This window comes from Mus pahari, chromosome 9 (assembly GCF_900095145.1).
Source record: "Mus pahari chromosome 9, PAHARI_EIJ_v1.1, whole genome shotgun sequence".
NCBI classification, from domain to species: domain Eukaryota; kingdom Metazoa; phylum Chordata; class Mammalia; order Rodentia; family Muridae; genus Mus; species Mus pahari.
Window position 1 is genome coordinate 39,200,505 of NC_034598.1, and position 15,123 is coordinate 39,215,627.

The 15,123-nt window shown below is 39.1% G+C and overlaps 1 protein-coding gene across 4 annotated transcripts in view; it reads left to right on the forward strand.

Moving 5' to 3' along the window:
- Pcdh15 (protocadherin related 15) overlaps positions 1-15,123 on the forward strand; it is a 1,443,732-nt gene that overhangs the window by 1,254,422 nt on the left and 174,187 nt on the right. For 3 of the 4 annotated variants that reach the window (XM_021204350.1, XM_021204353.1, XM_021204349.1), the window contains 2 exons: positions 633-857; positions 9,283-9,399. In XM_021204350.1, coding sequence (XP_021060009.1) covers positions 633-857; positions 9,283-9,399 — 342 coding nt within the window. Of the gene's footprint in view, positions 1-632; positions 858-9,282; positions 9,400-14,946; positions 14,987-15,123 lie in introns of those variants that run through there. The other variant, XM_029542087.1, reaches the window with a different exon arrangement.

The following is a 15,123-nucleotide window of genomic DNA, read 5'->3' on the forward strand; positions in this document are numbered from 1 at the left end:
ACACTTCTGCTCCCTCCATCAAAGAGCTTATCCCAGTCCAGTCTGTGCCACTGAATGAAATGGCCACTCTACCACCACCAAAAGAACAAAACAGAAACAAAACCATCTTTTCATCTGGACTCCGATTCGATCACCTTTGGACACTACAGCATCTTTCCCCTTTTATTTGGGTATTTATGTCTTATTTCTCTTCCAGGCTGTGGTTTTTACACTGGAGTTCATTTTATTCTCTTCACTGCACCTTCTGCACAATGAGTGCTTAACAGACACTGGTCAAAAGGAAGGGAAGTACAGGGGGGAAGCCTTCGTAAATATGTTACCTCACCCTTCCAAGGCATCCTTCTGAGAAGCAACCATGTCCTTATATTCTTATTTTCCTTATGGGGTTTTAGAACCTGCGTATGTAGATCACTCCTTCAATATTTCTATTCAAAAATATTTCATGTTCATTATCTTATGTCTGTCCTTTCTCCATCTTTCCATTTCCCATTTACCAATAGATGACAAGTCATGTGTCTCTGACCTATCATGAAATCCATGCTGTCTAAGGTACTCATGCATTTCCATCAGCCCCTCAGTCCACGTGTGGGAAACCCTCTGATGTAACCATTCTCCTCTCTGATTTGTCCTAGGCCAAGGATGTTGATCTTGGAGCCAATGTATCATATCGGATCAGAAGCCCGGAAGTGAAACACCTTTTTGCACTGCATCCATTCACTGGAGAATTGTCTCTTCTGAGGAGTTTGGATTATGAGGCCTTTCCAGACCAGGAGGCAAGCATCACATTCTTGGTGGAGGCCTTTGATATTTATGGGACAATGCCACCTGGTATAGCGACAGTCACAGTCATTGTGAAGGTAAGGAACCTGGGTTGACTGCCCTTTTCTCTCTATGTGCCACATCTGAACTTTTAAACTCATGATGTATTTTTTGGAACAAGCTATAGGGACTGTGAGGGATAATGATTTATTGATGTGAAGTACTTATGGAGACTTGCAAAATAACCCTACAAGATGGATTTTTTTTAAAAAAAAAGATTCATTTATTTATTTTATGTATATGAATGCTCTCTCTCTGCATGTATACCTACATGTCAGAAGAGAGCATCAGATTCCTCGATAGTTATGAGCCACCACGTGGGTACTGGGAATTGAACTCAGGACCTCTGGAAGAAGAGCCAGTGCTCTTAATCACTGAGCCATCTCTCCAGCCCTACAAGATGAATTTTAAAAATGCATTGAACAAATTTCTTTGAAGGACAGCTATGAGTCTGTCACATGCTGTGACTGGTCCAATCAGAACTTCATTTTGATACAGTGTGGTCCACAGTCCATAGCAATGTGGATATTAACATTCTGAGGTTAGAAAAGAGAGATACAGAAAACATTGGCCTCAGGATGAATGAGTTTAGTTTGTAATTTCTAAGGTAAAAAAGAGCTTCAGAGATAGGTGGGTTTAGTGTTCAATCCCGGATCAACCTTTAATTTTTCTGCACTGGAGTTTGGCTTAACTTCCTGGTGAGTAAGAATGTGTCTCGACCTCCAGATATGGTGGTCAACACAACTATGATTTTAGCAAAAGGGAGGCAAAGAGGGTCCCCACAAGAACAGTACCAGGTGGGTCTATGTTGTTCGTTCTAGGATATGTGTATACATTCTCATTCTCTTGGGGTAAGAAGTTGTCATGACAGGAAAGTAGATACAGATCACTCAGGGAGAATGACAAAAATGATAGAGTGCATCAAAACCACACCTGAACCAGATGACAAATGTCTTGCTTTTCTTACCTTAATGCTGTGGTAGGCCTGAGTCCTTAGGCATTAAAAAGAGGGAAATAGCCCAAATTGTTACTGATATGTGTAAATATAACTTTTATTTGCCTGATATAATTTGTCATCTTCTAGGCTTACTGCCTCTGTCTGCTAACCTAGGCCCAGTCCTGGAAGCTTCTAGCCTCCATAACAATCTTATCCAGGCCTAGAATGTTTTCAGCCTCTGAGACTTACTACTGGAGAAGCTCAGCCTTTCTAGATCTTTCTGAACTCTGGCTGGCTGGTTCAACTCAGCTGTTCTGGCCCAAACTCTTCTCCACATTGGCTGATCCAATCTGGCTTCTCTCTGTATCTCCTCAGTTGCTCTGCTTGGCCTCATACTAACTTTGGCAATCTATTATGAACTTCTGTCTCCTTCTCCTTCTCTGGCTTATTCTGTCTTTGCCTGTGTCTAGATTGTTCTTTCTCTGCAACCTGTCTCTGTAAAAACTATCCCAGTAAAAACTGTCCCCTTCTCTCTCTCTTTCTCTGCACTGCCGATCAAGTAGCTTCCATGTCCTCTCTCTTCTCCTGAGAGTTGGGCATATCCTATTCTGTCAAATATTTCTCTGATTTGTCACTTTGTCTGCCACTCAATTAGACATCACTTTCAAACATGAGTGCTTCCATCTACAAGCTAATTTTACCTTCATTGTTTGGGATTAAAGGTGAGTACTAAGAGTGTGTCTGTATTCCAGCCAGAGGGTATTAAAGATGTATGCTAAGGGCGGAGCCACACCACAACTAGAAACAGGTTCTTTCATTAAATAACACAATGTCAGGGTTCACCGTGTGATCAAAAATCCTGCAACATACATATGACAATGGAAGACACCTTTTACTGGATGGTGTCTTCCTGTTCTCCCCAGTTGAAAAATAGCTAATCAAATGTCAGTGACTTCTCTCTGAGGAGTACCTGGTTGTGATGGTCAGAGCTACCCAAGAGTGGACTTGGCTGCTGTGGCTTTAGACTAGACTTATGCTCATGCAGGTAGTCAGAAGAATTCAAATTCTTTCCTCGAAATGTAGAGGATGTTGGACCAATCCTGTGCCTCAGTCCTTTGTTTTATTCAGAGAACTCAAGTATTCCAGTGGATAAGTCTGCCTGATCTGGTTCATTTATTAATTGTGCATTTGAAACAAAACTTCTCTAATAACTATATACAGGTTCAACATCACTTTTTCTTTATTTTTTCTTACTTAAACAAGCACAATAAAATGTCAGGCTATGTTTCTAAAAGTAGATGGTTCCTGTTTTCTGGTAACTCCAGGTAGGATATGCAAATTGAAACTTTAAAACTCTCCCATTCACCACTGAAGCCAACAGAATATCTCCACTGTTCTTAACAGACAACTAGAATACAGATCCTGTTTCTCTACTACCACAACCTCCCCAAACTTGCAAACTCTCTGCTGTTTCTTTGCTTCTATCTGTAGTGGCAAGCCATCCTGCTGATCATATAATTTCATAGTATTTGAGGAAGAGATATTTGTTCCATAAACAATCACAAAGGAGAAAGTGTCTTAAAGATCCCCTCTTTGAAAAGAATGAGCAGAGTCATGGTTTCTTTTGTAAAGAAGACAAAATAAAATGGTAAAGTATTTAGTATTGAGCTCATCTAATATTTCAAACCTTGGTACATGCATAATTCAAGGGAAACTTGGAAGAACATATGCCTATATGATGAACAAAATAAGAGTTTACAACAGATACTAGTTAAAAACTTTTCCGGTGTCCAGTTCCAATAGTCTATGCCAACTATGTTTTAATATATAATATAATAGTATAATATATCTTATACTATTATATAATGGCATAAAAACTGTATTTTGTTATAGATTTAGAGGGCACCAATAGACAAACCCTTATTGTGTGGAAAATAGTAAATTACATACTATGGATAAGCATCTAAAAATCAAAAAAACAAAAACAAAAACAAAAAACCCCAAAACTCCAAAGAATGGAAACAGTGAGATCCAGTATGATGTCCTGCCTTCCAAACTAACTTATAAAAGCAAGCCAGTTCTTATAATCCAAGATATATAACCCAATTATATAATGATACAATTGTAGAACCAGAAGGAATGCAGATCAGAATGGCTAAAGGTGTTCACAGGCAAATGATACCTTCAAGGGACAAGGGACAAGTGTGTTTGCCTGTCCCAGAGTTCTCTGTGGGACTACTGGGCTAGACACAGTATCTACGATAAAAGATTGCCCATATACAGGTTCAGGTTGTGGCAAACAGTGGCTCATACAAGAAACTCCTATTTTGTTCTTTCAAAGGACTTTCCTGAACAAAATGTTGCTATTTATTGACTATAAACAAGACATTAGTCCTTCCAGAAGGAACCAATGCACGGGGCTATGCCAGCAGTGACAAAGCCACAGCACCTGAGGGCCACAGAGGAGAGTCCTGGCTTTTATTTGGACATAGAAGCCATGGCTTGAGGATGTAGCTGCTTTTTTTGGACAAGAAAAAAAAGGGCAGAACTTCTGCAAACTTTAAGACTAAATATCCATCATGTTCCTGTCTAAATGGGGGACATTTGAATAAAAAGATAATTATAGGAAACTAGCAATTGAAATATTGGTTGATATTTACTACCCGTGTCCACTTCTTCCTCTGGGTAGCCAGACAGATCTGGACTGAAGGGAGGTAGGCTTAACCAGGTGTACAGAGCAGGATCTTGGTCTGTAGGGCAATAAACACACCTTGGTACAGCTCAGAGTACTGGTTCATTTATTGCGGGGGAAGTGGTCAGGGTCTCTGCAGCAGGGTTTGGGTGACTGTGTATCAGTGACCAGGGCAGGGGTCTTAGAAGGTGCTTCATCTGCATACTCAGTGGTTGTAGAATCAGGGGAGGAGAGAACCTTATAAGGTCAAGCAAGGAGTGACACCTGATATTTGTCAGAGTAATAAATTTCTGCTAGGGTTGATAGTGGGGGAGTCAACTTTATAAGGTGGGGGGGGGGGAGAAGCCAACTCCTTCTGTCCTCATATTTAAGGTTTCTGGGGTTGAAGCTTCCTCGACCCTTCTTCCATAACCCTGGATCATTATTGTTCCACAGTTATTCTTAAAATGTACTAAAGGTGTGGGGCTGGAGAGATTACTGCATGGTTCTTCCAGAGGACCTGGGTTCAATTCCTGGGACCTGGGACTCACATGGAAGCTCACGCCATACCTGTAACTCCAGTTCCAGAGAGCTGGTGCCCTCTTCTTGCCTCTGTGGGCATCGGGTATGCACAGATACATACTCGAGCAAAACACCCTCACACATAAAATATAATTTAAAAGTAAAAAAGAAAAAGAAAAAAGAAATACCGAGCACTTCCATAAGGTTATTTATCTTGAAAAAATGACATTGTATGGTGGCCTTCCAATATCTTTCCTCTTCTCTTCTGCTGGTCAGTGCCTTATTGTATTTCTTCTAATGCATTGGCCATCAAATTTAAAAAGCTGCAGACATAGGGAGACATGATTTTTGGACCCCTTCCTATTCTATCAGCCTAGACTGAGGACCAAATTGTCACTTGTTGCCTCTAGACTAGAGGAAGCCAATAAAAATGTACACCCACGTTGAATTTGTCTCCTGAGCTGTGGCAATTACACGGGTCTCCTAGAATTCCATCAGAAGCACATGGTGTTTTCTGGAAGTCCTAAGAAATTACCTTATTTGTGCATATAATACAGCCTTTTAACATTCGTTGATTAGCACTTTTACTCCAATTTTAAAAAAAAAAAATCTCTTGTCACGGATTATGAGCTGTAACCCACTTCCAGAGGGAGTGAAGGAAACTGTTAAGATCTCATTCCTACGAAGGCCTTATGACCAGTGAATATAGTTTCCTGATACGAGCTTCCAGCAGATGGAGTGGGTGGCGTTGATTATAGCCATGTGTCCTCTAACCCCAAAGTTCCAGATTAGAACGTAATCTACCTGCTTCAAATTGAGTGAAAACAAACAAACAAACAAACCTCTCACAGGTGTGCCCTCCTGCTGCCTGTGCCCAGTGAGAAAAGCCAGCAAGCTCATCTGAATGCTGCTGCAAGCTCCTTCAATACCCACACCCCACTGGTCCCAAGAAAGCAGCTCTTCCCTAGCATTAGTTCCTGATTGGCTGGCATTGTCTGTGCCTGTAATCCGTGGTCTCTCAGGCAGTCCTCAATTAGGTCCTCCTGCAGGAGATGCTTTTTACAGCTGTGTGCCCCCCCCCCGTGTTTACATAGAGGTAGCCCTGCCTTTCCTGCTACACCCTCCAACTTTGAATTCTAGTAAATTCCACATGTAGTCAAGTCATGATCAGCCATCGCACTTGACAACTAAGAGAATCTTCAGTGATGAGTTTAGTTTTCGAAAACTATGAAAATATCAAAGAATTTGACTTCTATTTAAGAATGTCCCCAATGTGAAGCAGGAAAGCACGCCATTTGTCTAAAGGCACGCGTGTCTTGACAGCCCACTCAGGGATGAGAGGAGTCAGGAAACATAACCCAAGAAAACAGCAAGAAACAGAAGACAGAAGAGAGACCTACAGGAAACAAGGAGTGTAACAGCTCCTGCATGGACTCTGGCAGCCAGGAATAGACCTAATTGGCACAGAATATAGAGCCAACTGTCCTTAACTGAGAGCAGTTGGAGGGGGGCAGGGTGGCCAGACATGTCAGTGCCCACAGCAAACAGAATTTTCAGAAGCATAGAGGTAGAGCCATCTACTGCTTCACACCACTGTTATCTCTTGGGGGGAGGCTCAGGAACCGGAGGAAATTTATAACCCAATTGATTTATTTTTATAAAACACATCATGTTTGTCATCTCTTTATATTTAGTGTCCGTGTTCATTTTTTTTCTTAGTTTGTTATTCATCTATAAACTGGCCAGCTAGCATACAACATCCTGGAATGCTATTCAATATATTTTTCCTCTCAAATCTACCCTTTGGTCTGAACAAAAAATGGTTTGTGTGATTATTTTAGACTTTCATTTTGAAAATGAATACATAAGACTCATATTTTTCTCCCATCTAGCTAACAATAACTTGAGGTCACATCTTATTTGTAGGACGGAAGCATGGATTCAAATTACAAGCTTTACTGGTTAAAAAAAAAAAAAAAATAACACAGTGAGAGATGCCTAGTGTTGTTTTCGTTGAAAACCATGGCAACATTTGGAATGCTCTGTTGAAATACAAAAACTCATTTTTGTTCAGATCAACAAATATAACCACAGGAAGCAAACTATAATGGGTTTTAATGATAAAATTAACTATAGGGCAGAGGAAGAAATCTTTCCTTTTGCCAATACTGCCCTCTAGTGGTAGATTTGAGCTTTTAAAAAATATCTGGATAATAGAATGTTTGCACACCAGGAGAGGTGTTTTGTTTTGTTTTGTTTTTTTCTTTTGATAGCCCCGAAGCATAAATATAATGAACTATTGATTATGCATGTTGGCATTGCATTCCAATAAACTGTGGTAAAATGATGGGCAATCTGCCACATATTTCACCCACAATAGAGATCATAAGCCTAACACATGTAGAGTAGGCCATGAAAAGAAATACTGCTACATTATAACAATATTGATTTATTCTTCATGCTGTCAATGGCAAGCAAAATAATGAGAAGGATAAGCAATCTCTTAATGGCCCTCTGTTATTATAACCTTTGGCGTGTGTATAATCGGTTTATGAGGATGGATATCAAAACACCCAGTGTGAATTCACAAAAGTGGATCTGCCAATACCCACCTAGCAGAAAAGGAAAAGGGGTCTCTTCTCTCCATACCACCAAAAACTGAATTAATTCAACTAGAAAAATACATCCTGCTGCCCCACCACCAGAGAGTCGAGTCTTCCTGAAATTCACGTTTCCTTGATTTGTCTGTAAAGAAAGCCATGGGCCAATTGCTGGATGGAAGGTACATGCAGGACTTCTGGGCCCCAGGAGGAAAAGGCAGACACAAGGAAAGAGAAGTGTTTCTGCCATGCTTTGGAGGAAATAGAACACAGAAATCATGTGAAGTCTCTGGGGAATGTGTGACCTGTGGTCAGGGATGTTTGACAGGGGCCAGGTGGGACCAGCCAGTGAAGTTTAGGGCAAGTGGATAGATGGAAATAATAAATTGGTAGTGGCATACTTTCCAGTCAGGAAATATCAGCACCCAACAATTGTGCCAAAAAAGACAACTTATAAAGGAACAAACTATGTATGTGCCTTTTCTCTGAAGATTCAAGGGAAGCTGGGTGGGGCCTGGTGGCAGGGCCAATCCCAGAGCAAAGACAGTAACCTAAAACTACACACAATTGGATAGAAAAGGTGTATCTGAACACATATGAAAGAATGAATAGTGTTTTACCACGTTCATTTAAGAGTGAAATTTTAAAAGATGCCTTGGGAAAGAGCAATAGATAATTGACAAACTTTGCAAAGATCCTAAATGTGTTTGACCTGAAGTACCCCAAACAGTCCAGGATGAGATGCTTGATCAAACATTAAAGCAATCATTGTAGTAAATACTACTAAGTCAGAAAAAAAAATGGCATGCAGTTCTCCCTAAGTGATAAGATGGTTAAGAAAAATCTTCGTCCACTCAGCGGAATTGATTTATTGTTTTTTGGCACTTACAAATAATTATATCAGTTCAGACAAGTCAGCACCTGTCTGGACCACCACTTTCATTTGTCAAATTATGGTTAGGAGAGTTTTCACAGGGATGTCTTTATCTGGAGTCAGATGGTATCCAATAGTATAGCATCCAGTGCTTAGTTATCATGGCTGTAACTTAGTATCTACTCAATTATCATGACCTTAACTTTGTATCTACTCAATGACTGGTAGCAAGCCTTCACCACCACAGTGAAATCAGATGCCTATATACTGCTTTGAAGTTTTCCCTTAAGTAAATTAACACTGTGTTCTATCTGTAAGCATGTGTAATTGCAAATACCATCACTGTAGTGTGCTTCGGGGAAGACTCCCTCCTCTTACTATTTCATATTCATTAAAATGAAAGTTGAAATAAAGGACATTTCACAGTTTGCTTATCGAATCGTATTAAGTATGTGGGATGTTCAAACCTGTTGTAAGAACCCAGAGAAGTTTAAAAAGGAAGAAACAACAAAAGAAATAACAAAACATTATCTTTATCCTGTTTCCTGGGCTGTATTTGGAGAGGATGGGTAATAGGATTTCTCTGTGTAGCCCTGGCTGTCCTGGAATTGTCTCTGTAAGCCAGGCTAACCTGGAACTCAGAGATCTGCCTGCCTCTGCCTCTCCAATGCTGGGATTAATATCACACACACCGATATAGAGTCCTGACTTCTCTAGGGTGTCAGGTGGAAGATGAATGGTTCTGGAAGGACAAAACCGGTCTTGGTAAATAGGTCACATGACATGAAGAGCCAAATCGACCTAACCAGTTCCCTGGTCTCCTTTGGCCACAGCACTAACTCTCAATTCTACTTTACAGGACATGAATGACTACCCTCCAGTGTTTAGCAAACGCATCTACAAGGGGATGGTGGCTCCAGATGCAGTCAAGGGGACACCAATCACCACCGTTTATGCTGAAGATGCGGACCCCCCTGTAAGTAGAGACGCTGGCTGATGCTGTGGGTTGAGGTTAGAAAGTGCCCCATTCCCAAGAAAGCAGCTAGATCTTGAAGACCTCTCTCTTCCTTTCCGTAGTTCTTGCTTACTAACTACATGCCTACGGTCTGCCAGACATGTTTTATGTGACCACTGATGAAGGCAGACAGCGGAGTCTAAGCTTTTTAGTTAGATTTCAAATGTTTACTATTTGCCAATTTATCCAGCATTAATGCTAAGCACATGCAGAAATGTTTGCTCTTGGAATCATGAACCATCATGCGGGATCCTTATTTAAGTTGAATTTTGTGTGGGAAAGGTTTCATATTCATGCATTTCTGTTTTATTTATGCACGACTATTTTATAAGCAAATGCTAAGCCCACATACAACATATTTTTATAAACATATATCTCAGTGTCTCTTTCAGATGTATTTAGAAGGTTTTTCTTTAATCATGTTGAGCATTGACCTATTTCTAACCACCCCAAGTTGCCAATCAAGATAGAGCTTTCAACTAATACATAATTATAACACAAATGAAAAAAATGTTCTTAATGTTGTTAAATTATTACATTTGATACAAGTCAAAAATAATAACACCAGTACAAAACACCCTGTATAAAACCTACAATTCTTTCCAATTTTTTAAATTTCTGAATATTTAGAATGTTTAGATTTATATTTTTACTTTGAAGGAACTCAGACTAATAATGGTTTCTAGAAAATGCAAATAAACATGTTAAAGGAGCTATCATTGAGAAGTCTAAAAAGATTAAAGCATTAAATCATGCCAGTAACTTAAAATTATTTCTTAGTGCTAATATGCATACTATTTCTAAAACAATTGTTACACACACACACAAAAAAAAATCAATGGCAGTCATAACGTTTTTCAGTTCCAGCAGCTACAAGCTGTATGAAGCTTGCTTTGACTATAACTTCTGGGAAAAAAGAATAAGTTAACTTTGGAAGCAATGGTCTTTAACTCAGGAGCTCCTACCCCAGGATGTTAAAACACTTTTGTAACTGGCTTATCACAGCTTAGAAAATAAGCAAAAGTTCATAACTGTAAACACATCAGTAGCGAGACGTACCTGCTGCACACTCCTCAGTGTGATCCATGAGCACACCAATAATAATGAACACCCACTGCCCACTGGCTTAATCAGCTTCTGCTGTCAAGAAACTCACAGTCAGTCAAAACAGAACCACAGAGAGGAATTAGAAAACAGGAGAAATGATAAATGAAGAGTTTAGGAGATCGATGAGTTTAAGAGTGTAATTGATGTGTGGCCTAATGGTTCTGTTCCTCTGTACAGGATGCTCAAAGTCTTAGGGCGGTTGCTCTTGGCACGTGTGACTTTGGTAAGGGTGAGCTGATTGTTTCCATGAGGATGATAAATTATTTCTTGGTCAATGGTCTACTCTATTAAGTTACCTTTCCTAGAAGAAGTCTCTGGTTTAAACCATTAAAGTTGTTTTTAAAACGTTCCCAGGTTTGCATTTATGTGGAAGAAACTTTAAGTTCACATCCTAGGTTCTTAGTGATTATTAATTGATGATGATGATGATGATGATGATGATGGTGATGATGGTGATAATGGTGGTGATGATGATGCTGACATCTTTTCAGCAAGTAAAATGAGCACTCAGATCGTTCCATTGGCTGAGCATGCTGGCTTCACCTGCTGTATTTCCATACAAAAAATCTAATTCTGTTTCCATTGAACACTGAAACAGTGACAACGTTTCACCATAGCTGTTAAAATCTGTTATTCAGATTTTAGCTTTGTAACCATTTCTACAGATTTATTCCCTTGAATTAAGAAGCCTATAGTTTAGCTGCATCCACACCAGTGCAAAATAATAACTGGGTTCCAGGGAAATTTTGAGAAGACAAGTGCTGTGTGCATAATTTAAAAATATTATAATTGAATTTTTTCTTACATTTTGATGGTGGTTTCATAAAATCATATAATTTCCAGATATGCTTACCAGTGCTTTCCTCTCTCTTGTTGCTAAGGATATTCACTTACCAATAGACAATAATTTTAATGTGCTGTCCTGGAGGGTTTCTGTTCCTTTATCTATTCCAGTATTTGAGCTATTACTGCTCATGTATAATACTAAATTACTGCTCATATAATACTAAATGTTTATTCAGTGACCTCTGTTCTAAATTGTAAGACCTTTAATAGTAGGAAACCCATTCAACATTTGTATTCCCATATCTTAGTTTAGTAAATAATGGTCAGCTAGAAAAAATTTGCATAATGGAATAGATAGATAAAGTAATGTGTATTTGTATCCTCTTCAGTGTTGGCAATTTTGCAAGATCTGCAGCAGTTTGGTTATATATATATATTTCAGTTAGGTTACTGAAGAACTGAAATTTTTTTTCTTTTCTTTTCTTTCTTTCTTTCTTTTTTTTTTTTTTTTTTTTTTTTTTTTGAGACAGGGTTTCTCTGTGTAGCCCTGGCTGTCCTGGAACTCACTTTGTAGACCAGGCCAGCCTCGAACTCAGAAATCCTCCTGCCTTTGCTTCCTAAATTCGAGGATTAAAGGTGTGTGCCACCAGGCCTGGCTAAGAACTGAAATTTAAGAATGATATAAATGTATCCTTAGAACAGCTTCTGTTTAAGTGATACTGTTTTAAGCATCACTGCTATTCAAAAAAACACCTTTATGCTTAGAGACTTACCACATCTTGTTCAAGACATCCTGTTTGATTTGAAGAAAGTGAGAACCACACATTTTCCACTATGAAGTAGCAAGAGCAAAGCCTTTGAAGTATCCCAGGCAGAGGTTGAGTGCAGTCTCAGAGCCTGGGAGAACACTATTTCTGAATATAAATTAAAAATTATAAAACGCATGTTGTGCAAAATTAAAGTGCTCAGGAGGGAGGAGCAGTCTTCCAGGATTCTAACCATTTTCCACTCTCCTGGGACGGCAGGATTGACGTGAAGAAATGATGGATCGCTGGAAATCAACACACTGCTAAACCTTGTCTTTCTACTAACTAAGGACTTCTCACTTCAAACTTGCACAAAGCAAAACTCTGTGTGTAATTCCTGCAAGCATGTCTTGGTTATTTCTGAACTGCAGGTCATACTCTGCCACATGGATTTCTGTCCGTAGGCAGGATTCTAGATGCAGTAGAATGTGCATCTATCAGCAAAGTCATGGGACAATTGACATACATAAGACATTGGCTGTTCACCCAGTTCTAAGAAATGATGCATAGGATCCCATAGAAGCTCAACTCCTTCGAGTAATCCTTCCTTTAGTGTACATGAGATTAACGAGATTCTTGTTAAGCTAGGCATTAACAAAATGGCTTAATGTTAGTAACTCACAAACTTCCCTATTTTTAAAAAATAAATGGTTTTAGAGGATTATGAAAAAAATCCCATGAGAAAAAAATCATACATTTATCAATAGTAATTTACTTAAAATCCATTCCTAAACAGCAAGTATCCTTATAATATTTCTTTCAGAAGAAATAATGAGACAGTAATCACCAGGGTGATGTCTTTCATATCTTTTGACAAAGATGTGAGACTTGGCAGTTCTGGATTCAGATGAGCCACCAAGGAGTATTTTAGGGAGTGTTTGTATAGGTGTCTTTAGCAGCCACCCTTGCTGTTCAGGTTATCTCTGCTGATCTCTTCAGAAGGGAAAAGATAGCCACTTATTTTATTTCTACAATGAGTACCTTATGTTTTATTAAACTGCTGTGATGTCACCAGGAATGCCAGCCTATTGACATTCCTGAGAAAGCTTACCCATCACTCTGCAGCATGTGACAGCCAGCGGGTCCATTAAAGGAGTAATCCCATTTTGACTCACAGTTTGCTCTGTATGCAACACTGAAGGCTGCCCAGACCCAGAAATGTTACATTGTATTTTTACTTCCATTGAGAGCACTCCCCTGGTTCTTTTCCTTTGGTATCTTTGCTCTCTTACTTTTTACCACTCTTTGTTTTCCAAGCTCTCCTGTAGCATAGAATTGATTCAGGTTATTGCCAGCTTTGCCACAGAAACTATTAACTACACTGTATAGAACATGTGGAGTATACACAATTCATAGGTTCTTTCTTACACAGCAAAGCTGAAAACACATACAATCATGGTCTACTTGCACAGTGAATAGCTTGCAAACTCTAAGATGATGTGGGCCAAGCTCATGTCCCTTTGGCTACAGAAAATTAGGTAGAAAGAAGAACATAAAACAGGTGGGGTGGGTTTTTTAAAATGATAGTGGGGTATTGTTGGATGTGAAGGCAAAAAATGAGAACACAAGGAGGGTTTTATGAGAAAGGTAAATATGATTAATATTTTTTAATTGACTTATTAATGCATTTTAAGTATCTGTCATTTATGGCCTCTCTGGGGCATACATTAAGTTATGTAGCACTATAATGGTGTGTTTGAGGTAATGTGTCATGAACTGTAAGTTACTAAAAACAATTATATGGTTGCTATTTTCACTTGCAATCAATACTACAATTAATTTACAGATGAAAATGTTTCCAGTCTTATTTAGAAACTGTCAAGCTAATCTAGGTTAAAGGGGTTTGTTTGTTTGTTTGAAAATACATTTCGTTCATATAATATGTTGGCGTCACAGTTATCCTCACTCATGTTTTCCCAAATTTTCTTTACCTCCCCACCTTTCCAACTCCGTGTCTTATTTCTCAATCTCTTAAAAAAAAAAAAAAAAAAAAAAGAGGCCAATAAATAAAGGAAAATAAATAAAGAAAAATCACAAGAAAAACACAACACACAGGAACACACACACATACATACACACATACACACACACATACTCACATAAAGATAATATACTCACATACACACACACTCACACACTCTCACTCACATACATATACACACATATACTCAGATACATAAACTCACATACATTCTCTCTTTCTCCCTCACATATACACTCACAAATACACACATGCACACACTGACACAGATACATACACTCACACACACACTCTCACACACACTCACACACACAATTGAAACATAGATTATAAACGATGATATACAAACAAAAGACCAGTAGGATAAAAATTATCCAAACAAAGCAATGAGACAGAAAGCCTCCAGAAATAGCATGGTGTTCATATGGTGTTGGCCATCTACTGCTGGGCACAGATGTGGCCTTAAGTGTGGTTTATAGACCCAGTGAGACTCTAGTGGAGACACTATTCTTGCTTTGCAAGTGATTATCAATTGGAGATAGCTTCTTAGATATGGATGTGAGCTATGCCCACTCCCCTCCTCAGCACTGGGACCTCTCCTGGCTTGGGACTTTGCAGGCTGCCACTGCCTCTGTGAGTACATATGAGTGTCAGTGCCGTTACATATAGAAGAAACTTTTCTTGGTATCATCTATTCCCTCTGACTCTTACAACCTTAATACTCCCTCTTCTGCAGAGATCCCTGAATCCTGAGGGTAGGGGTTTGATGACGACATCCCACTTAGGACTGGACATGCCAAGGTCTCTTATTTTCTGCACAATGTCTAGTTATAGGTCTCTGGATTCCTGTTTAACTGTCAAAGGACGCTTCTGTGATGATGACTAAGAGATTGATCTATAGGTATGGCAGAGTGTCATTAGGAGTCATTTCCTTACTACGATTCTTTTTTTATTATTATTATTTTCTTTATTTACATTTCAAATGCTATCGCGAAAGTTCCCTAT